The sequence below is a fragment of the Ctenocephalides felis genome, unplaced genomic scaffold, assembly GCF_003426905.1.
Source record: "Ctenocephalides felis isolate EL2017-DRISC unplaced genomic scaffold, ASM342690v1 CF-g0.4_SCAFFOLD_01886, whole genome shotgun sequence".
Lineage (NCBI taxonomy): Eukaryota > Metazoa > Arthropoda > Insecta > Siphonaptera > Pulicidae > Ctenocephalides > Ctenocephalides felis.
The window spans coordinates 59098560-59124812 of record NW_020538040.1 but is presented as its reverse complement, the minus strand read 5'-3'; the positions used below and the strand labels follow the sequence as shown (position 1 = coordinate 59124812).

The 26253-nt window shown below is 29.6% G+C and overlaps 1 protein-coding gene across 1 annotated transcript; it reads right to left on the bottom strand.

The window, feature by feature from the left end:
- Positions 1–404: 404 nt before the first annotated feature.
- On the bottom strand, positions 405–8654 carry LOC113378075 (peroxisomal multifunctional enzyme type 2-like). Its single transcript, XM_026618587.1, has 3 exons — positions 8457–8654; positions 4066–4205; positions 405–865 (listed from the first exon to the last, which is right to left on the bottom strand). The coding sequence occupies exons 2-3, from the start codon at positions 4196–4198 to the stop codon at positions 648–650; spliced, it is 351 nt and encodes a 116-aa protein (XP_026474372.1). The 5' UTR covers positions 4199–4205; positions 8457–8654; the 3' UTR covers positions 405–647.
- Between the last annotated feature and the right edge of the window lie 17599 nt (positions 8655–26253).

Below are 26253 nucleotides of genomic sequence, written 5' to 3'. Positions count from 1 at the left end.
AAATTTTTTTCACCGGAACGCTAAAGTTTCAGTCACAAAAAACATTCCGGACGACTGTGCAGAGAAACAAACCGGTTTGTTCCGGTTCGGGCTCGGTTCAAACCCTTGTTTATAGTAATACATATAAAAATCCGTCAGAAATTATAAAAAAAATCAGCAAATTAAAAAAAAATCAATACGTCATCCAATGCTCGTTATCAGAAATCAGCTTTAATTCCAAAAAGCGTTCCTGTCCAAAAACGTACCCGAACAATGTTTCGGCTCGACAACACCACTGAGAAGTCTCCTGGAATTGGAATTGACCTAATAAATAGATGCATTAAATTGCTAAATAAACAGGTTTTACCTCTTTTTGAATTCGGTTAATTTTTAAGAAAACTAAATTACAAAAAAAACATAGAACATTGTAGTGAAATTGATTTTATTATAAATATTTTAAGAACAAGTAGGTACATTAAGTAAAGACAATACAATCTTCATATAATACAGACATTTATTTGGCTAACTAAATATAAAATGATAAAAAAAATTGTCCTAAAATCCAGCCTCCCATGGTTTATTATTGTATTATGCATGGACGCGTTCATATTCAGTCATATTCACATGATGCGCGTAACACAATATATGTTCGTCAGACATCTGACACTCTACAGTTTGGCTTCCGTTTTCAGCAATGGAACCAGTTTCTGCGTAAGCATTATGTTTCCGGTGATCTTGAGTTTTCCCTTCATAAATGCGAGTTGTGGGTTCAGTTTGCCGAGGGCGATGTCGACGAAGTCTTCGTCAGACACAGTTAGTGTTGTATCCACCTTAACACTCTTCTCGGCTGGTCCCTCGTATAATTTCAAGTTCTTCAAATCGATGGCTAAAATCGAAAATCATTATAAAAATATAAATAATAAAAACATATATTTGTACGCTGTGTGTCTTTCAATGAAGATTATGAAACTCATATAGTGAAAAAATAATTCTAGTTTTAACATTTTAAGTTATTTAAATCATTACTAAGGTGGCCAAACATCTGGAGTAGCCGGGAGAATCTCGGATTTTTCCAAAAGCTTTATTTGCCCCGGATTTTTCGTCTTGATTTTTTTTTTCATACTCATTACAATTACAACAATTTTTACAAACATATGAACCGAAACAATGATGCTGCTTTTAATATGGGTATGACTGCCATATTAGAATGGCAGATGAGATGAGTTAAACGAGTTGGAATCAATTCAGGAAAGAATAGTGAGAGAAGTTTCCTATTGCCATTTCACACCGCAGTGCCGAAAATGGACTAGCTTCAATTGAAAATATATAACATCTATATTTTCAAGTGAAAATGGATATTGCTGGCTTCTAATATATGCACTAACCATATTACTTACTAAAATTAATCATGAAGTAAGTTTGGCAAATTTTTATAAAATGCTTAAAATGGAAAATGATCTGCAAAAATACATATTTTGAAAGGTCAGAAAAAGTTTTGTACGCAGTAGGCTCCCGGCCTATTTTTAAAAACTTTAATTAATGTTTATAATTGAACCACATCTCATAGGCCTATAACATTTAAAGGTGTTTGGTTTGATTACCAACACAATCGCTATGTGAAGTTTGATGAAAACCTTATAAGAGTAAACTTGAGATTGCCCTTGTTAGTAATTCTGATTCGACAAAAAGATTTAAAATAAAACTGATTTTATAATATCCTTAAATAATTTTATTATATCTTTGTCATCTACAATTTTTATTGAAAAATACTTAAAAAAACCCCTACTGCGATATAATATGGTCACCTGAATACTACCTGAAACAGTCGGGTAATTGTAAAAAAAAAACTCTCGTGATTAAATACTTAAAAAAACCCCTACTGCGATATAATATGGTCACCTGAATACTACCTGAAACAGTCGGGTAATTGTAAAAAAAAACTCTCGTGATTTGATTTCTTAAATGGGTTGAATTTAAATTTAATTTAAAACTTCCAGATCAAATAAAAAAAATATTCTGAAGATGTTTTAACAGTTTGAATAGTTAGTTTATATATTTATATAGCTGTGAAAAATTGAGTATCAGTCAAAATATTCTCCAATTCGTAAATAAGAATATAATTTTTACTCTGCAGTAGTTATATCTCTCTTTTGGATAAAATATTTCTAATTAAAAGTTCTGCAAATGGATAAAATTACAGAACAAAACTTTATTTGGAAACTGAAGAAGAAATAATTTAATAAAAATAAGAAATCTGCGCAGATATGATTTTTATTTTCTGAAGTATTATATTATAGACTGAGCGTAATAATGATGATCGTGTTGGAAAAATAGATACTTATTTCATATTATATAAAAATTTAGTTACAACCGAAAAACAAATATTAGCTATTTTCACTCGAAATTAATTTCATTGACTGAAATAAGTACAACTATGCATTTTTCAAATAAAATTTAACCTAAAATTATAATGTTTTGATCGATTAAGCCCTACCACAGAATTACGAAAAGCATGACTGGGACAAAATCAAGCTTTTCCTCAATTATTCCGACTTTTCCAATATTTATTTCCCGGTCGTTTTCACGTTGGACGACTATGTGAAAGCGTCGATCTTCCCTTCGCAACGCTATAAGACTACGATCAACAAAGAAACAAATATTAAATTCTTTTACGGAAACTTGCGAGACCAAAATACCACTGCATGTAAAAATGCACTTGAGAGAACCACCCCAGCTCTTAAAATAAAAAAGTATAATGTGATAAACACATTATAAGTTTGCGTTAAACCGTGTGATTCTATTATAACTGGAACTTTAGAACTAAAGCTATCGGAGCTGGTTGAAAAACTTCGCGTGTTGTATGCCAGTTTATTTTAAACTTTTCTAAGTTTAAACAAACACAGGCACTTCACAAATCCATAAAATATTAATTGTGAACTTTCTCATTCGCTAACTGCCAATTGAAATACTTTTTTTATTGCTATAGAATTGCTTACAGAAGAAAAAACTTTTGAATTAAGGAAATAACGTTGTGTGCGCGTATTAGAATATACATAAACGTAATGATTCGAATCAATCTTTAAATTTTCCTACAGCCAATTGTATATAAATAAGTATAATTATTCTAAGTTATTTAATTCCTTCAGAAAGTATATTTCCAAATTACTTATCTAAACAAAATTCCAACCATGAGAATTAAATGTTTATGAAATTAAATTATAATTATCAAAACGCAGTAGTTGATACTAGAAAAATACTGACTAAATGTGGTGTATATGGTCAAAATGATATAGTGGCTTCATATAAAAATTGGCAAGTTTTATTAACATTTTCTCGACTGTATAACATGAAAAAAGCTATAGTTACAATCTTGTCAGATGTTGAGCGTCATTGTCATATTATTGTCGCAGTAATCAGTTCAAACATGCATCACCACGCCTTCCAAAGTTCATTTTGAAGGTGATTTTGTCATGTTTTTGGGGCTTATTCGTTGTTATTTGTAATTATATCTATTGGAATCAATGAACTTATGCCAACACTTGCGATTTTGATCAATTTCATTGTAATTATCCGATGTTTATTGGAATTACGAATATTTATTCATTTTTGTTCTCACAAAATGACATACAAGTACAATAGGCAACATGACATAGTACTATTTCAAAAGCACTGCAGGTTAGGTAGTTCATTCGAGACTAATAAAAAAGAAAATTTAAACTTGTCAAAGGTGATTGGCTTTTAACTTCTGCTCTAACTATTTCTAAAAACAGACCAAAGGAGCCCGGCGAACGTTGTATGATTTGTAGCCTTTGGTCTCATGTGCTGACGTCCCAAAGAGATTTATAAACTGTCTTCTTAATATATGGAGAAAATGGTTTTTGTAATAAGATGCACTTTTTTTAATAAATATGTTATTATAGTTCCTGATTAAATAGAAGACTATGTTACTGGTAGTTAATGAATGTAATAAGATGAGTAAATACAATTGAAAGTGATTATAATAGCATTAAAAAATTACAAAACACCATGTAATTTTTCCGTACTACCCCTATTCTATATGAATATTATGTTTATACGAATACGTACTCCATTGCTTTACTTGTTTTCCACCTTCTGTGATGTTATAAACAAATACTCCGTTAATAGATTTGGCTTTGTCTGGGTTGTCTGCTAGCAATCCCTTTATCCTATCAAATACAGCATCTGATTTCAGACCCATTTTGTACCTAGAATAACATTGAATTCAAACTAATACTTAATTTATTCTATAATATTCTTCATTCAAATATTTTATATTCTATTTATAAAAATAATCATACACTAGACAATAGTAAATGAATGCATTTCTGTCGTAAATTCTTCCCGTTGTTGGGTTGAAATGTTTTCATTATTTTTTTATTGTACGCTGTTTTTATACTATTAGTTTTTATTATTTTTACGGTTTTGTTTTATTATGTCGGCACCATTCTTTCAGCTGCATTTACACCGCTCTGATTTTTATATTTGATTTTTATTTTCTCCCAGTGTTATTTGAATTTGTTTATTGCTATTAACTTCCTGAGAGTGATATTACGCTATTGAACACTATTATATGGGCACAATAAATTCTTTCAGGCGTTAAGTTTTTGCATCTCCCATATAGACGGAATATTTGTATTCGCTTATAGCGAACAAATTTTGCAACAAAAATCCTGAATACACATTACTCTGCTGGGCTATAATATGCTCAAAACTAGTTTTGTTATTGTTAATTGTTTTTAAGTTACACTTATTGCACGCCTTTAAAGCTTCTATTTTTGGCCACAAAATAAAACAAAAATGTAAAATTCAAAATTCATTGAAACATGATATTTTTATACAGCTGTGTTTTTTAGGCATTACTTCAAAGTAATTCAAAATATTAACCCGCAGGAATGACACTGCTGTACTGAACAGCGAGCCGCCCAGAAGCGGTACTAAACGGACCAGGCACAACACATACACCTATACCCCGCTTCATACGAAAGATAGGTTCCATAAAAAACGTGTAATTCGAAAAACTCAATCTTATATGGATAAACCGTGCTAAAAGAAAATCACTATTGAATAACACAAACATTCAAAGAAAAATAAATAATATATTTAATATCAAACAGATTTAATAAATTCTAAGAATATTAATTTATTTCAATAATAAAAAATAATTGTTATTTTCTCATTTTGAATAAGTTTACGCTATCAACTTTATATAAACACTGATTAAAAACAAAGTTTAAAAGCAATCGTGCTCTTTGTTTTGGTATTTTAAACAAACTAGCTTATACGCACATAAAATTTAGTTTTGATCAAAAAACGGGGAGTTGCCATCTACCGTGTAAGATCGAAAGCGCGTAAAACGGTGGTATAGGCGTATTTTAAAATTGTTCATTCATCAATAAAAATGTACTTATAAATTAAAAATGACAATACCATATTGCAATTATCAATCATTTCACTCAAAATGATAAATTTTGAAACACAAGTGGTGGACACATTTAGACGACTATACACGCAGTTCAACATTATAGACAATTTGAATTGCTATTCAACAGGAATGAAACGTATTTTATAGAAACATTTATTCACGACGAATGAGTAAAAGACATATCTACAGTAATTACCTTTATTAGTTCATAGTAAAAATGGCAATGGAATGTGAAACATGGAAATATTTCGATATCGAACAGTAGTCGGAAAATGTATAATAGATTTTTTTTTAATTTCTTTTTTAACTCTTTGCAATAAGAACTGGTACTTAAATTTTCATACCATAAACGCAGTGCAGAGGAAGTGCAGACAATATGCAAGAAATTTATATTTTAATGCCATTCCCCAATAACTCGAATGACGTCAAGAAGATGAGTTTTGACAGATATATAATAAAATTTGCATTTGATAATTATATAGCTGTAATATCTTCAAACTTTGGATAAGTTTGAGTTTATTTAAGCGACGCCCTCTTTCAAACTGCTCAGAGTGCTGCAGCCGATAAACGTGAAAAGTAAACGTAAAAGATATTTATTTTGTCATTGAACGTACTGTTATAAAATTTAATTGTCGTTTCATCATACTTATAGTTACGTTAAAATATTATTTTATTAACGCTCAAAATTTATTTGCCCTAAAAACTAACTAAAATAATTGATTTTGCTAATCAAGTGAAGCGCTATTGCAATCAATTTGTACTTTGAGACTTTATCTCAAATAAAACGTGTCATTTGTTACGATAATGTCGTTATGCAGATTCATGATTTAGATACATATACTCTGGAAATATTTCAAGGTGATTAAGAGATTAAACATATGTATATTATGTACAACAAACAATTCATCCAGATTTACTTGTAACGTATTGATTAATTTATTATCTATGCGCGAAACTATGGTATGAAGATTAAACTTTGTTCTTGAAATCTGTGATATTTATTTTTAGAACAAGAACTATGAAATTAATCTTTAAATGATATGTTATGATAATTTGCACTTTGCTATTTGCGTTACAATAATAATTATCCGATGCTATGTATGTAGATAATTAATAGCAAGTTGGAGAAATTATTTCTAACGAAGCAAAATACATTCTATATAGTCCAATAAATAATTAAATCATTGCTCTTATTACAATATTAAATTCAATGATTTATTAAGAACTTAAATATATATCGGCATAACGACAAAAGCAACTACATACAATTATATAGGTCATAATATTCTTTATTCGTTAAAGAAGCAACTATTACTGTGAATTTAATAATAGTTAAATATAATTGCCCTTTTTTTGAAAATACGTTAAATTCGTTTTTTAACTGTTTATTTACCAAATTTCATCATTTTATCAAATAAATAACAGATTTTAAACGCACTTGTACTTGTATTATAAAATACATACAACTGCGTCAACATATAATTTATTCTTTATTTATTTTTACATAAACAAGTAAATAAAAATAATTTATAAAATACCTTATTTTACTTCTTTTAAATAATTCGCGTATTGGACGACCAATATGAGGAGTTTTCTCCAAATCCACGGTTTGGATATCGATCTTTATGTATAAGAATGACCTTATGGCAGTGATTGCCAAGCTATGGGACATGAGGGTGTTTCAAGAAGTTTCCAAAATACCATTTTTGTATTAAAAGTAAATAAAATAAATTTTTGTAAAAATAATAGAAATAATAATAATTTTTATTAATAATTCTACATAATATTGTATATTATTACGCAGTCCATCAAATAAATTAGATTGGTAGAAAAATCTAGAAGAACCATTTTTTTTAACTCTTTCGCTACGAGTGACGCCTATAGTTGTCGACGTAACAGTCTGAGTATACGGGTGTCCCCCTATAGGCGACATCCAGTGTGTCAACCCTTCCGACAAGATATATCATTCTAATTTATTACCCTAATAAGAAGAATCCGAGTTGATACGAGGAACCATTGCAAAAGCTATGCATACTGCTGCTTAAATGCAAACTTTAATTCATTTTTATAATTAAATCGCTTTTCATAAGCCTCTTATATTTAACCATGGTCAATTTACCATGGGCGTATAATGGACCATTATACCAAGTTTCGTCAAAATCCGAGACGAGCGACGAGCTGATTCTCCTTGTGAGTTAATTTATTGCAATTCTCAATTTGTCATTGTATTATTTAGTTTTTCAGAAGTATAATTTTTAATTTTTAAATACACGTTTGATGAAAATGATCGGAGAATCTTTAGGAAGAAGTAGGTTGTTGTGCCTGGTTCGTTCAGTAGCGCTACTGGGCGGCTTGTTGTTATGTACAGCAGTGTCACTCCTGGGGAAAACACTACCGTAGCGAAAGTGTAAAATACCGTTAGGCGCGGGTGCAAAAAGGTTGGAAGCCGCTGCCTTATAGTATTTTTATTGCATATACATAAAAAAAATTCTATACGTAAACAAAACGTTTCATTAAAGAAATTCAGCTTACATTGTTTTTGAGTTTTTTAATGTTTTTATTTGAATTGTATAATTCAATAACAGAACCTTCGATGACTCTTCATTTTATACATCGATAGATTTTTTTTCAAAAATGAACAATGCTTCATTTACATTTAAATCATTTTCAATACATCGTGAATTATTAAAATTATTTTTAAAGTAATAAAAGTTCATTTATTAATATTCATGCGAATGATTTTCATTTACTACAACACTTTTACAAAGAAGATATACATACTCACGGTAATTAATATTTTGATTCGTATTAGATTTTAATACCAACACCCATAAATATAGATTAAAAACGCCTGGTACAACTTCTTCTCTTCAAACTTTTTAATTACTTTGCGGCGCGTCGCTAGTATATAATTTAGAATTAGGAATGAACAACTTCACTTGCACTACATTATTACAAACACTGCTTCGTTTACTAGCATCAAAACCGAAATAATGAACTTAATGAACGCTGCACCTTCGTATATAATACTCACCTAGATTATTTCGGCTGTCACTCCTAGCTAAGAATCAATAAACTTTGTGAATTGACACACACGAGTCGATGCTAAAGGTATTTAACTTATGACTGCACAGGCCGCAGTCGGCACGATGTTCGGTCTGACGCGTTGTGAAGAAAGAGAGGACACTAGGCCGGCCTTGTACATTGGACGAGAAACGCGGCCGAACACGGGCGCTGCGTTTGTACTAGTAGCTGCTATTCGTTATCAGATATGTGTACTATGATTTCGGCTGTGCCATAGCCCCATAGACATACTTACGACGATTCTATGTAGGTTTGCACACGATTTACGGGTTTTGCGGAAACGAACAGGTAGCGAAAATTTTTACTTTATTTACAGTATTTACACGAAACATTGCAAACAAATATATACGGTAAGATAGTATAAAATACATTTAATAATATTAAGAAACTAGCTGTAAGTGGAATTCTGTCTTAAGGCAATTAAGGCATCGTGCCTTAAGGCAAATTGCTGGAACTTCCCGTACCGTAACGAAATGTTCGAGGAATAATGAATGTTTTCAAATAGATTATTATAAATATTGTAACATTGTCTAATATTTATAAGAATTATATAAACTGAATTGCAAAGTTGAAATTATTTGTAAAGTATATTAGAACTATAGTCAGAATTAAAAATAAAATCTGAATTATTTTCGATATACAAAAAATTAAAAAAAAAAAAAGTTGAATTTTTTTTTTCCAAAATCAATTATTTTGTTAAGACAAGCAGAAAGTTCTTTGAATCATTTAAATCGGACGCTTAGTTCTCTCAAAAACTGCCATTTTTTACATATTTAGCTCCGTATCTTTGAAATGGCAGGACCTGCCTTTGCCAAAAACTATTAAACACTTCTCCCAATCATTACTAATTGAATGTTTTTTAGATCATTCAAATCGGATACTCCGTTCTCTCAAAAAGTCAATTTTTATTTTCTGCACTCTTTGCTTCGTATTTCCGAAACGGCTGGACCTGTTTTTGCCAAAAACTAATCAGTTTTTTTCCCTATCGATACGAATCGAATGTTTTCTGAACCATTCAAATCGGTTGATCCGTACGCCCGAAAACGTGGGCGAAAATTTGTATCCATACATACATACACACACACACACACACATCCATTTTTTCTGAGGTATGCCAAAATGTTCAGAAACCTTCAAAACGTCGAGAAATGTAAAAATTTTCAATTCCGATTTTCGGCCCATTACAATAACTTACCCTACGGGAAGTTAATAAGTAGTGCTGCATGGCATCGTGCCTTAAGCCAAATTGCTGGAATCTACCGTAACAAAAATTTAAAAAAAAATGTTAAAAAAAATTTAAATTTTTTTAAAAAATTTGAGCAAATTAGATTTTTGAGTCATGAAATTTTTAATAAACTAAATATTTTTGAAAAAAATGTGTTTTTTATATACAATGATTTTTAACTTCCTGTAGGGTAAGTTATAGTAATCGCAAAAAAATCGAAAATAAAATTTTTTACATATCTTTACGTTTCAAAGGTTTCTGAATATTTTGACATACCTTAGAAAAAAATGTATGTATGTGTGTGTGTATGTGTGTGTGTGCGGATACAAATTTTCGTCGACAATTTCGGGAACACCGATCAACCGATGAATAATTCAAAAAACATTCGATTCGTATTGATAAGTAGACGTGCTGATCAGTTTTTGGCGAAGGCAGGTCTAGCCGTTTCGAAGATACCGAGCAATATTTTGACATACCTTAGAAAAAATTTATGATGTGTGTGTGTGCGGATACAAATTTTTGTCGACGATTTCGGTAACACCGATCAACCGATTTGAATAATTCAAAAAACATTCGATGCGTATTGATAAGTAGACTTTCTGATTAGTTTTTAGCGAAGACAGTTCTAGCCGTTTCGAAGATACGGAGCAAAAAGTGCAAAAAATGACAAGTTCTGAAGACATTTTTGTTGACTGATTATTTTTATTCTTCGAATGTTTAATTACGGTACGAGAAATTCCAGCAATTTGCCTTAAGGCACGGTGCCATGCGCACCACTAATTTTTATAAATTTTGAATTTTTTTCAAAGCATTCGTGATGCTTGGTACTTTAGAGACGAAATATCTAACAATTTGGTACGAAAATTGATACGAAAATTGATACGAAACCCATAGAAATGTAAACAGTATTTCTACTTATTATTAAAATCTCTATAAAATATCTGTTAATTTATTATGCATATATTTAATAATCATATTTGACAGCCAATGGCTTTTTTACATTGTTCGATCTCTGAAACCGCTGAACCTGCATTCGTAAATATTTAACCAATTTGTTCTGAATTATTGAAATCGAACGCTCCGTTCTCTCAAAAACTGAATTACTATTTTTGGAACTTTTTGCACCGTATCATCGGAAAGGCTAAACCTGCCTCTGCCAAAAACTAATCAGCATGTCTTCTTATCAATACGAATCGAATATTTCTTGAATTATTCAGATATATTGATCCGTGTTCCCGAAATCGTCGACAAAAACTGTGTCCATTTCTATGCCAAAATATTCAAATACTTCTGAAACGTAAAGATATATAAAAATTTCCATTTTCGATTTTTTTGCGATTACTACAATTTACCCTGCGGGATGTTAAATATACGATAAGGTAGTATAAAATATGTTTATTTATATCAAACAATATATTTTTGTTAATATTAATATACTCATACTAATAATTATTTCTTGCAATTACATAAAAATTAAAAACGTGATTAAAACATCGGTTGAGTATAAAAATTAACTTCAATTTAGATTCGACCGTTTTTCAGAAAATGTCGCCCAGAAGTTAAATTTTGAGTTACACAATAAAAAACTAGTTGTAAGTAGCATTTTCGATTAAGGCGAATTTCACTAACTTCCCGAAACGTATACACAACCAATTTAATCAATAAAAAATTCAGTTCAACTATTTAGGTAAAATATTCAAAAATTTATTTCAATTTTTTACGCTTTCAAACATACCTATAATATCTGAAATTGTATGAATATAATTAATTTGTTTTTTACATTACTTTTCATTCATTATGGATAGGTTCCTAAAACGTAGTTTTTTAAAGTAGATACGTACGAATCATGAAACCTACGCTTAAGTGCGGAGCGCAAATTCAGATTTTGGCGATTTTTAACTTCCAGTAGGGCAAGTTATAGTAATCGCAAAAAAATCGAAAATGAAAATTTTTATATATCTTTACGTTTTAAAGGTTTCTGAACATTTTGGCATACCTTAGAAAAAATGGATGTATATGTGTGTGTGTGTATGTATGTATGTATGCATGTATGTATATATGTATGTATGTATGTATGTATGTATGTACGTATGTACGTGTGTGTATGTATGTGCGGATACAAATTTTCGTCGACGATTTCGGGAACACGGATCAACCGATTTGAATAATTCAAAAAACATTCGATTCGTATTGATAAGGAGACTTGCTGATTAGTTTTTGGCAAAGGCAGGTCTAGCCGTTCCGAAGATACGGGGCAAAAAGTGACGAAAATGGTAACTCAGTTTTTAAGAAAACGGAGCGTCCGATTTAAATAATTCAAAAAACATTTCACTTGTATTGACAAGATGAAGAATCGATAAAATTTTCATGAAGGTAGGTCTAGCGGTTTCGGAAATATGGAGGAAAAAGTAAAAAAATGAGCCATTTGGCGGTCAAAAATGATCATTGGACATATGCACATCAAATTATCTATAAAGATTTTAACAATAAGTATACATTTTGTTAACATTCCTATGGGTTCCGTACCAATGCTTATGCGTTAGACAGCGACGCGGCGCTTACGCGCTTTATATTTTGTCCCTATGCAGATAAAGCAGTACGATTGCTTTAAAAAAAAGTTCAGATCTTCCACAATATGTCAAAATAAATAAAAAATTTTTTTTTTTCAAAAAAAAAAAAATTAAATTTTTTTTTTTTTTTTTGAAATTTTTTTTTTAATAAAAAGTTATTTTTTGTCCAATTTATAGTTTCTCAAAAATCTTATTTTCTCAAAGTAAATTTTTTTCAAAAATGTTAATCGTTTTTAAAAAAATAATTTTTGGTACGGGAAGTTCCAGCAATTTGCCTTAAGGCACGATGCCTTAATTGCCTTAAGACAGAATTCCACTTACAGCTAGTTTATAATTCATTCGCTTATAGTAGGCTCATAGTATTTTAGTAATTTATTTCAAACTTCTAAATGTATCGACAAAACTTTCATCAAGAGCGACAAATTTTTTTTCAACGATTAGGAACTGATAATGCTGTAAAATGGACCAATGTTATGTACGGAAAAAGTTACGTACAAAATTGTACTAAATACTGACAAAATGCCATGTATTTTCCATGCGATCAGTAAAAATAAAATAGTATTGTTTTTATCAGTTGAACGACAATCAGAACTAGTATTTTATAAGCTGTGCTTTGTTTTCTATTTATATTTTTTTCCTTATATGATCAAACTTTTATGTACTTCTAAATTGTGATGTGGTGTATTGCAGTAATGTTCTAAAAGGTTACTATCATTTTAATATATTTTAAGTAAAAACTTGCAATAAGGATATTGCTTGATATCAGGTTGTTGTAGCACTATATGAACCCGAACTTTACCGTTGCAAGTTCTAGGCACTTATATGACTGCACCACAAACCAAACCTGAATGTGTTTCATATTTAGTGTGAAAATCATTTATATAAAGTTAGTAGTTTCATAATGAATGCTAGCAAATGACAGTTAAACAAATTATATGAAGAAAAATGTAATGCATAATAAAATTAAAGCATGTATAATAGTTTACTAAAAGCATTTTGTACAATTAAAAACATTTTACTGCAATTTGTAAACTGATTTGCATAATTGTGAATTACGTATGCCACATATATTCGCTGCTCGAATTGTCAGAAACGATTTTATTACAACGCACCGGTTTTATTACAACCTCGTAGCTCTGGATTGGGTTGTCGAATCTTCATCTCGTATCTACTGCAGCAAAACATTCGCGAGATCAGACGCCGAGGCAATTGAATGTAATTCCGTAGGGCAGTCTTCCAGCAAGTGCAAATGTTGACAAAGTGCACGACACTATTGTTCTACATACGGATGTGAAACAATAATGATCCATTCGTGTACTCGGTGCCAAATAAATTTCAAGCAAGATTATTTCGTATAACTTGCTACTGTTTTCTCAATCCATCTAACAAAGCAAGTCCTTTAGTTCTCTCTGTTTATCAACATATTGCAAGCAGCATTGATGTTGGGCATTTGCTGGACTGTAAGACAATATCGAATTGCTCCGCACGTCAATTGCATGCTTAAATAGTCAGTAGTAATTGAAACAGGTCGATCAATTAGAGCTCGTGTGAAAATAGGTTAACACGACTGAGCACTGCGATAATATAGTATAAAGGCGATCAGATTTGCTGAATGAAATAGTAGTTAATGTCTACCATTATTAGTAAAATATAAATATTAATTTCATTTGCGTATTATAATTCATCCGGTTTAATTTGTTTATGCAAATTTATAACCGACTAATCAAACAAATTATAACAATCCCGAAATATTGCTGTTTGTAATATCTAGCTTATTATTACTTACAGTCAAATAATTTATAGGTCATACGATTTATAGTTACGCGTATATAATTTCACAATTATTTAGGATTTTGTTTTAATACTTGCAATAAATAATTTGATGGAAAAGATATAAATTAATATAGGTGCATCAGTATTATAAATTGAAGGCGAAAACCAGCGAATAGATTTTGCTGTTGCTGGTACCTGCTGTTATAATAAATTGATTCTCTTTTATGTCGTAACAGTACCTATCTACCATTGGACGTTTATTTTTTTGTTTTCGGTATAAAAAGGAGAAATCGGAAATGAACGGAATGGGTGCAATGTTTCAAACCGCGTACCCGATTGGAAGAAAATTTGAAAAAGGATGTCCGTTATCAAAATATTTTTTTTTGAAAAGAGAATCTGAAATAATAATATAATTTTGGGAATCAAATACAACATTTATATTGGAGTAATAATAGATTACTATATTGGATTATAACAAATTACCAGTGGTGTTATAGTTTTTTTTTCTCATTATTTAAAGTAAATTAATACTTCTACCATCAAACAAGTTGATTAGATATAAATTATATAAATATTTAAATTCATACAGTGTATTATTTCTTTACTTTCATAGTTGACGCAGACAGTATTCTTTCAATTTTAAGGTGTGTTACATGAATCAAGAGAATTCTTAATAATTCACAAATAGCACTCGCGCAGTATGATCAAATTCTTGTACTAAATAATTGATTTATTTCAGTTAAAAAAATTAATTATTAATAAAAAATAGGACTATGTTTAAAAGGTTATTTTGTGAATCATATACTTGTAATATATGTCACAGATGACATTCACATCATTTCTAATAAAGATTGAGCCAGACTCGAAAAAAATTATTGCTGGTAGCTTACATAAAAGACGCAGTGTAGAATTTGTTACAAAATATAAAAAAATAAAATCAGAATTTTGATTGCAATCACAAGAAACAAGAACAAGGAAAACAAGACAAAAAAAAGACTCAAGAAGAGTGAACCAAGTTTTAAATTTTATTTTTATATCTTTAAAACTGACAAAACTTGTTGGTTGTTTTGTGTGGCTTATGTCACAGTCAGTTCCAAATGTTTCGGTATTGTATTAAAAAGTGAATCTAAATTTTAATCAGTCAACAATTTCATATGCTACTGAACATATAGTCAAAGCTTTACGCATTTTTCATGAAATTATTTATTACTCTTTCTGTACTTTCAATATTGCGAAAAAAACTAGCAACTCTATACAATATAAACGAAATATTTATTACTCCAAATTTTATAAATGATTTTTTTTATAATATAGAAGTAGGGTGAAGCGGGGCTTGAGGGTCCGCGGGTAAGAAGTTCCACTACCGATATCTCGAAAACCAGTAAAGTTAAGAAATTTTTAACAATATTTTAAGGAAAAAAATGTATAACCAGGCATTAGCTTGATTCCTATCCTAACTGTCTAGAGAAAAATGGAAATGTTTGAAAATCGATAACGAAAGTATTTTCTTTCGTTGTTATTTGGTTTGGTTGTGAGCACTGTTGTTTAGTTTACCTTAAAATAATTCTCAAGTAAACGTTACTTTTATTTTTAAGTTAAATTTAATAGTTTTTTTATATAACCTCTATAATTCATTCGCCTGGGTGGGGTAAAAAAGACCAACTAAACCTTCACTCATAGCAAAGGCGTAAAAAATAAAAAATTGCAAATAAAAAAGTAAAAAAGTTAAAACAAGCAATTTTACAAAAGACAAATTATATAAATAGTTATTTCAACTCTACTGATAAATATTTCTGACAAAATACCAGATCAAAGTTATTTACAATGTTATTTGTAAAAAATTCACCTATAAAATTTATATTTTGTATGGTTGAATGATGTAATAATTATTTTGTAAAATTCCTTTAATTGGACATTGGACCTGTTTGCATTCTGGCTATCCAAATTTACTCCGCCCATGGGGTAAAAAGGACCAGGTTACAAATTTTTGAAAAACAGCTTTTCTGCATTGATGAATTTTCTGGGAGTTTTACTGTACATAGTTAGATAGTTGTTTGTCTGATATGTATGTTAATAATTGTATAATTGGTTTGGTTCTCATATAACATTATCATCAGAGAAATCATTTATCTGACTTGTTGCATATCGCACATAGTTTCATTTACATTATTATATAAATTGAATACCAAAGATATAATAATAATTATGCTTGCATGAGCATCAGGTAACATATGCATTTCCTTGAGAGCGTTCTAATGTCTAATTAAAGTTAAACGATTTATCTTGCCCCAAATTCGGTAACTAAAGTGCTCATCAAATCACTAATACACGATTTTCTCATATGCGCAAGCACGCTGAAATAATAATTATTATTATGGTCACGTCGTCTAATGATGTTAATAATCTTTGCAGCATCCGATACATGAAGCGCTCTAAGGATTTTTGATAGTTATGGCTCTAATTATTATCAATTTACGAAGAACTTGCAGGTAGGATGAATTTGATATTAGGTTCAATTCATTAATAGTTTAATTTGAGATAGAATTTTAAATCAAAGAAATATGGAGAAAAGGGTTGCCGCCAGTCTTTACAGCTCTGCTTCTTGAATGGTAGATACTCCTAATGAAAGTGAAATTAAAAAACGTAGATTTTAATATATATGTATATACTACAAGATTTTCGTTTAGAATACCGCAAAGCTTTGAAGTCCGCGGGTAAAAGGGTCCATCACAATTATCTCAAAAACAAGTAAAGTTTGGAATTTTGGAACAACAAATTTTAACTTTCCTTAGGGTAAGTTATAGTAATCGCTAAAAAAATCAAAAATGTTTTTTTTATATATCTACGTTTTAGAGGTTTCTGAACATTTTCGCATTCCTTAGCAAAAATGGATGTATGTGTGTGTGTGCGTGTGTGTTCGGATACAAATTTTCGTCGACAATTTTGCGAACACAGATCAACCAATTTGAGTAATTCAAAAAACATTTGATTCCTACTGATCAGGAGACGTGCTGATTAGATTTTGGCAGAGGCAGGACTAGCCGTTTCAGAGATACTGTACAAAAAGTGCCAAAAATGGTATTTCAGTTTTTGAGATAACGGAGCGTTTCATCGTTTCAAATAATTAAACATTTTACTTGTATTGACGAAATAAACAACTGGTGAAATTTTTGTAAAGGCATTTCCAGCGTCTCTGGAGAAATCAGCCATGAAGAGCGATTGCTTAAAAAAATGATCAAGATTTTCAAAAAAAAAAAAAATACAAAAAAAACAAAATATTAAAAAAAACAATTTTTCAAAAAAGTCAATTTTGTTAAAAAATTTCAAAATTTCTCAAAAATCTAATTTCTAAAGTTTTTGGTGCGGGAAGTCCCAGCAATTTTATTTATTTACAGTTTATTTTTTTTTTACAAAAAGATGTATAACCAGCCATCACCTTAAATCAAGCAACGTCACTATTATATAAGGAATTAGACGACTATATTTAGAAATCTATAACAACAATGTTTAAATATAAGGTTCAATATAAGCCGTTCAATTTTTATTTTTTATACATTTGCCGAATACGCTGTACGTACTTTTTCCAAGAATCGCAAGCAATACAAACGAAACGATTTCGAATAATTAAAATAGTTCGATTTGTTTTCCCGCAAAAGGAAATTGAATATTTCAAAAAACATTTAACTTTTTATGTTACTGTATCTCCTAACAGCCTGAGGTGCCGCAATTGTTGAGTGCTTCAGCGCAGCTTAGGAGCATTTTCCGCAAATCCCGGGGCGATAATTTCACTGGAACCGATTGTTCATAAATAATATACCAGAACTGTTTTATTATACGTTTTACTCGATTACAATATTAAATCAATAATCAAGATAACAACGGCTAATACTTCAAGAAAAGCATTATACGATATTTAAACACTTGATATTTGTCCATAATTGAACTTCATATTTTTAGCCCTTTTAATTGACAATTTTGATTTGACAATTCATCAGGAAGCATCTGTAGAAGTACTCTGATTGTTATCGTTATAAGACAAAATGATTTATAAGAAAAAAGTAAAATTGTGTATAACATCGTTATATTGTATTTGTATTTTGAATGTAAAGTAACATTTTTAAGTATTGCAGACTTAACTTTTATTCAAAGCAATAAGATCTACTTGATCAATAAAAATGTCTTGTTAGCTATATTTGACTTTCTATGATTTCATTTTGTCTCTATGTTCACATAATTTATTCAATAATGTAATAATACAAATGTTCAACTGAAAGATGTTCTTTAATATATAAATTTAAAAAAAATAAGTTTTTTGACAAGTATATTCATATATCAAACTATGTACAAATTTTTCAAATCTTATACATTTTTAAACCCAGCATTGTCTATTTTCTTGTAATTATCGATCCTGTATCATTTTAGAAAAGTGAATAAGAATAAGAACTGAAAATATACTTTGATATCAAAAATTCAAAAAATATCATCGTTCTGGTGAAAATGTTATGGAAAGAATTCCGAAGTAGCAAAGAATTTTGAAGCAGAATGTCGAGAAAACTGTACTCCTAAGGTAGAACAACTTGAAAGCAAAACAATTCTGAAGCGAAGTAGTTCCAAATTATAAAACGGAAATAATACTGGATCTAAAATCGATCAACAAAAGATCAGCACCATATAACCAGAAAGAACTACATACAATTGATTGAAAATGGCTAGCAATTTCAACATAATAGCAAATAATTTATAAACCAATTATATTTTACTATTAAATCTAGAATCTAAAATTTACTTATCTCAAAATTCCCAAATGCACCAAACAATGAAATTCAAAAATTGGGAAAGAAATAATGTGTGTTTTTAGAAGACGCAAAACCATCGATACACAACGTATCGAGTGTTTTGAAAATTTTCAGTGTTGAAGATTTAAAGTTTCTAACAAATTCTCAAATAGTTAGTCTTAACACAACAATCGTACTGATCTTGCATAAACCAAAAAATAGTATTACGAGTTTTTTTTTTGCGAAATTCTTGAATGTAAATAGTAAGTGTGCAAAATTTTTATTTATTGGTGTGAAATCTAAAATTTAGTAACAATCTTTTTAGTGAAACTCAAATAAAAAGATGTCAAAATCAATTTTAATCTTAAGTCTTCAGAAGCAAACTTTTGCCTTTTCGTTGTAACTACGAAATGGCTGGACGTGTCTGCGGAATAAAAAATCTGTATCAGTACGAATCAAATGTTTTTTGAGCCATTCCAAATCGGTTTAGTCATTTTCTTGAAAACATTACAGATTTGTTCAATCTGTAATGTTTTAATCTCTAAGTTTTTATTACAAGTTTTCTTATGTATTCGAATTGATAATGAATTTAGTGGCGCGTGGTATCGTGCCTTAAAGCAAATTTCTGGAACTTCCCGTATCAAAATATTAGGGTTAGTGAGGGGTGATAGAATTAAAGACATTATTTAATATTTTTTAAACTGAATTGTAAAGTTAAAATTATTTATTTCAAGTATAAGTAAGCTTTAGTATTTACGCTAAAATTAAAATCCGAATCATTTCTAAAATTTAAACACAATATATTTTTTTTAATTTTTGAAGAAATTTTTTTTTTGTCTTTCTTTAAAATTAATCATTTCTGCACACTGTCAACACAAGTAAATTGGTATTTGAATCATTCTAATCAGATGATCCATTTTCTCAATAAATGCCATTTTTTGCATTTTTTGCTCCGTATCTCCGAAACGACTAGACATGCCTTTGCAAAAAACTAATCAGCACATCACCCCGTCAATACGAATCGAATGTTTCCTGAATCTTTATCATCGGATGCTGAGTTCTTTTAAAAACTGTCAATTTCAGCACTTTTTGCTCTATATCTCGTGGACATCTCTGTCTGACGTTTCTCTATCAATACTAATTGAATGTTTTTTGAATTATTTAAATTGGTTGATCCGTTCGATAGAAATTGTGTACATACACACCAATATATCCATTTTTTTTATTATATGCCAAAATGTTTAGAAACTTCTGAATAGTAAAAATATGCAAAAAAAATATTTTTGATTTTTCGACGTTTACTATAACTTACATTACGGAAAGTTAATTATGAAATATTTGAACAAAATTTGTTGTCAATCATTTCCAATTCTTCGCTCGGGAACAAAAGTATGTATTTCTAAATATTTTAAATTAACCGGTAAGCCGTGTCATATACTATTATACTGAAATTCGTATATTTTTATATATAAATCAAATCAATAGATCACTCTACAGTTTTGTATAAACACGTTTCGTTATGAATTTAGCTAAAATTGTTTTGTAAAATATAATGAATTTGAATGCAATTTTATACAACGCAATTATACAATTAGATGATATTCAACAATCTTTGTACCCACTTTTTAACATAATATAAATGATGTTTTTTTTACATTATGAATTCCATTGAAAGTAATACGTAATTCTTAAGATATTCATTCATTGCGTTAGCAGTAGGTTTCGATTGTCAACAATATTTTAAGAAAAATTTATCATTTTACTTTCCAGTTTAAATAACTCCTATATTCCCGTAATAACATTTTTTATTCATGTGTACAATGTTAGAAAAATTTACTATGAGAAAATCTACTCTGTAAAATGAACAGTTGAAGTGCAGTCTAATAAGAGCAATATACAAAGCAAGAATGTACCTAGTTTCTTAATATGAATTTTATTGCAAAAATATACGGTTAAAATAATATTATGCTAAATAAAAAGTATCTTTCTTTGTTCGTTTGGCTCTACTTCAGACGTAATTGAACTGTATTCTTAAAACAACATCATTTCAGAGAAATTAGATTTATTTGCCTTTGCCTATATATATATATGCATAACATATAAACAATTTGTGCTCACATTTGTTCGCTTTCGTTTTAATTATTTTAATACATATACTACGATTTCAACTTAAGCCAAGTAAAATAAAACAATATTTAAATGAAGAAATAATAAAAATTTATTAAATTCCATTATATGTTATATTATTATACTTGTATTCCAAGGCGATACAAAATTCTGTTGCAAAATATATCAAAATCATAATAATTGCAGTAGGTTCAGTTCCAGTGTATTTTAATACATTCACAAACCGTGTACTGGAAATATATTTACATCAACAAGTAATAAATATTTTTTATCAATTGTTCAGTAAGTAGTTCAAAGTCTTGATTGTGATTAAGCAAAATAATATAACGTCGATAAGATCTCATTGACATTTTTAAAGACCAAAGTATGTAATATTTACGTCGATTAAAATTTTGCTGATAAGATTATTTACATAAATATGTTTTTATATAAAATTTTGTTGATTATACCTAGGTAATTGCAAAATATTATGCAAAAGCATTGCAAACATATTTACGCATACAAAATTTTTATCAATATATATTTTAAACATTTATTTTAATTAAGTAAATAACATTTTGATGCCATGAAATAGTATAAATATATGTATAAATCTGCCACGTTTTGGGGAGAATACCTAATCTGATTTGAATGGTTAAAATTCAATTTGTACTTTTGTTATTAATAGTTAGTTTCGTACCAATAGTTTGAATTTTCCAAGTACACATTACTGAACTATTTAAAATTTTCAAGATTTAGTTTATTACTAACAAATGTAACATAAATATAAGTATTTATCAAACCAGTTAGTCTAATTTTAAAACATATATATTTTATTTTTTTTTTAATTTTCAAAAAACTCTAAATTAAAAAAAGTTGAAACATTTCAAATATTCCAAAATTTGAAAAATTAGGATGTTACAATCTAAATTGTTGAATTTTTGTCAAAGAATTTGCAACGCGGACCTTTTTCCCCATTGGCGGGTTAAAATGGGACAGCCAAGGGGTAAAACTATCCACCGTACTATTTTTAATTTTCAAGAGAATTTGTGAAATAATAGCTAAATTATTTAATTGTTGCAATGCAGTTGAGTTATTAGATTGAACAATAAAATTAATAATCATAATATAAATACGTATTTTTAAACATAATAAAATAAAGATTTTATTAACTCTTCCTACTATTATAAATCTTGCTTTAGTAGATATTTTTGATTAATTTATCATTATTAAACTCATATTAAAATACAATTATTACAAATAAAGTGAATACAACTTCTGTTGGAATGAAATACATGTTTGATGGACACATATTTTATAAAGGTTGCACTGGATGCAATTTTCATATGGAATCTCGTCAAAAAGAAATCATCATCATTATTGGAATATCTAATAATTGAATTTTTTGTAAAATTGCTAATTTTTGTTTTTTCAATTTTATTTACTAGTTTGGTATTGTTTACACTTCAACAGTATGAAAGTTGGTGGTCCTTTTAGCTCTTACCACTAAGGTGACCATACGTCCCGGTTTGGCCGGGACAATCCAGAATTTCTTCCTTCTGTCCCGAGTTTTTCTAAAAGCAATATTGGTCTCGGATTTAGATATTTTGTCTCGGGTTTTCAAAAAGTATAGGTCTATATTGAATCTTTGCTCTTACTTGATTATTAAATTACAACTACCCATAAAATATCTGAAAATGTTATGTACTACTAGTATAGTTTATAATAAAAATAGTAGTCGTTTATATAAAAAGCGAGTTAATCCTAACTATCCTCTCACATTCATAATTTTGAACTTTTATTTTCAATTTTACGATAATTAACAAACAATCTGAAAATAAACTTCTTGACTACCTGGAATAAGTGCAATTTTTTTAATAATTATGAAGAAAATTGAACAAAATTTTATATTAAGTTTGAAAGTTGAAAAAACATACAGATCCAAAAATATAACATATAATTAAGGTCGGATTGGCCGGATTGGCCGGGACAGTTCCGATTTTCCGCTTTGCGTCCCGGTTTTTTCTAAAAGCAATATTGTCCCGGTTTTAATAATAATGTTTTGTCCCGGATTGTCTCGGATTTTTAAAAATAGTTTGATTGCCGGCATTTGATATTTGAACCGAAAAAAATGTGTATATAAGTTTTTAGCTCACCAACACTCCCCCTACGCTCTCACACACATTCTAGTCCGTCCCGGATTTCATGCAAAAAAATATGGTCACCTTACATTACTTCTTATCACTTCTTCGTATTACAGTACTGCTGATTTAAAAAAATACTCATTTAAAAAAAAAGATTTTTATCGCATTCTTAAGTAGTTCTTGTTATTTTGAAATCATATTATAATTTTTAGCATTCACCCCCCCCCCACCGGTTTTGACTTCGAAAAATATGGTCACATTTTACCAGATGTAAGCTATTTTTTATGTTAAATAGGAAAAACTGTTGAATCTAGCTTAAAAATTACAATACATCTTATAAAACAATTATATAAACCTTCTCTTAAAAATATATTAAGGCTAAACAACCGTGCTCAGAAACAAAAAGACTAACAACGAAAATAATATTTTTGTTTCAAAATTGACAATGTGGCCGTTTATCTGGTGGTAGGAAAGTCGCCTGACTTAAGACAATGACTGGTTACACATCTTTTGCCCTCAACTTTCAAATATTCTCGTTAAAAATATCCTAACTTGTTTTTGAGATATAATGGTGATGACCTTTTTACTCCCGGACCTTTAAGCCACCCTCTACCTTATTTAAAGATTCATTAACATCATTAACCCACAAAATGTTAAAAAAAATCCTTTAAATCATATTAAAGCGTAACACCTTTTCATAAAAAAGCGCTTCGTTACCAAGGAGCTTTAATTTCGTAATTTATATAATACGACTGGTTCTCCGCGCCAGAGATCTCGGAGAGCCAGAAAATTGCATTCTCTAACTTTTATTACGTGAGAATGCATAGTGTTTGCTTTTCATTGGAACTTCCAACAATGAGCACTCATAATAGAATTACAAAGTTATCTACTAAACCAACCTATTCACGGTAATCGTCTAGTAACCCGGTCGGCCCGCGCAGCGACGGTGCATGCTTGTTTGGGGAAACGATTCATAATATATTAAACCTAATTTCGTAAACCTACGATTGTTATGGTATCGCGTAACGATAGACCTCGGGCTCGAGGGGATTACATCAAAATAACGTTCTGGCACATTCTACATTGAAAATTTATTGACTACACGAACATGTTCACACCGTAAAAGTCAATTTAATTATTTTTAACTTCTCGTAGGGTAAGTTATAGTAATCGCAAAAATCTAAAATGAAATTTTTTATATCTTAACGTTTCAAAGGTTTCTGAGCATTTGGCGTACCTCAGAAAAAATTGATGTATGTGTGCGGATACAGATTTTTGTCGTCGATGAACGGATGAACGGATTTGGATAATTAAAAAACATTTGATTTCTATGAATAAGGAGATGTTCTGATTTCTTTTGGCAAAGGCGGTCCTAGCCATTTCGAAGATACGGGGCAAAAAGTGCCAAAAATGGTAATCCAGCTTTTAAAAGAATTATGAGTCCGATTTCAAAAACTCGGAGAGTTCATTTTATTTGTATTGATAAAATGAAGAACTGATTTAATTTTTGGGTAAGCAGCTCTAGCAGTTTCGGAGATCGAATGAAAAAAGTTAAAAAAAAGCCATTTGGCGGTCAAAAATGATCATTAGACATATGCACATCAAATTATCAAATAATTTATAGAGATTGTGATAATAAGTATGAATTTTGTTTACATTTCTATGGGTCCCGTAACATTGTTTATCCATAGTTTATTTATCTCTACGCAGCTAATGCAGCGCGATTGTTTTGAAAAAAGCTCAAAATTCCCACAAAATTAATTTTTTCAAAGTCAAAAATTATAAATCTTTTTTTTTTGAAAAAAATAGCAAATTGCCTTAAAGTACGATGCCACTTACAACTAGTATAAGTTTCTATAGGCAATACAACCACTTGCCTCTATCTCTATGGGAAAAATTCATTATTACAATTTCTATAATACTTTTATTTCTATAATTTTTTTATTGACGCAGTGATGTCGGGGTAGAGCTGTTTTCACTTGAAAACATATGCTATCTATATTATCAATCATGCCACGACTGCTTGACATCAAGCTTTCCGCGTCGGGGATCAAATCTGGAACTTCTAATTCCAAGTCCATAGATGTAACTATGCCACGGGGCAGCATGAATTTAATTTTTAACTTTTTTATTACTACTATACATAATAGAGTAGGGCAGGGCACGAAGGTCCAATTTGCATTTAAAATTGTCCAACCCGAATGAACTACATCACAATAAATAACACGTGTCAAACAAACAATTATCGAATCATGCTCAATAAAATTCCCAGCTAATTCCTAATTATAGATTTCCTATTTTTTCCGGTTTTCTAAAATTCTAGGATGCAAAGAGGTCCAATGTCTTGATTCTAAATTCAAAGAGATTTTGCGAAATAATAGCTACATTATTCAAACAATGAAGAATATAAATTTGGTGAGCCTAGATTTAATTCGCAACTATTTTTTATAAACACTGTACATAATATTTAACGGATTCTTGGATATACTTTGTTACATGCAGTATTTTGCATAAAAATCATTTAAAGTATGTAACCATTTTAAAATCGAAACTTTGCAATGTTAAAATTAATAAAAATATAAAATAATTGTTGGAAAAAAAACTGAAAAAGAAAAATAGCACATCATTTTTTTATTATTAAAACACAACAATTTTTAATCAAAAATTTTCTATGATCTCTTTAACTTCCCTTACCCTACGGTTATAGTAATCGCAAAAAAATCGAAAATGAAAATTTTTATATATCTTTACGTTTCAGAGGTTTCTGAATATTTTGGCATACCTTAGAAAAAATGGATGTATGTGTGTGTGTGTGTGTGTGTGCGTAGTATGTATGTGTGTGCAGATACAAATTTTCGTCGACGATTTCGGGAACACGGATGAAGCAATTTGAATAATTCAAAAAACATTCGATTCGTATTAATAAGAAAACGTGCTGATTAGTTTTTGGCGGAAGCAGGTCTAGCCGTTCCGAAGATATGGGGCAAAAAAAGCCAAAAACGCTACCTCTGTTTTTAAGAGAACGGAGCATCCGATTTTAATAATTCAAAAAACATTTTACTTGTATTGACAAGATGAAGAATTGATCAAATTTTCATAGGGGCAGGTCTAGCGGTTTCGGAGATATAACAAAAAAAGTAAAAAAAATGCCATT

Bases quoted from the DNA above. Each gene is read 5' to 3' on its own strand.
- LOC113378075 (XM_026618587.1), bottom strand. From the start codon at position 4,198: ATGGGTCTGAAATCAGATGCTGTATTTGATAGGATAAAGGGATTGCTA. The intron at 866-4,065 runs GTACGTATTCGT...TTTCGATTTTAG, and splicing joins AAAACAAGTAAAGCAATGGA to CCATCGATTTGAAGAACTTG.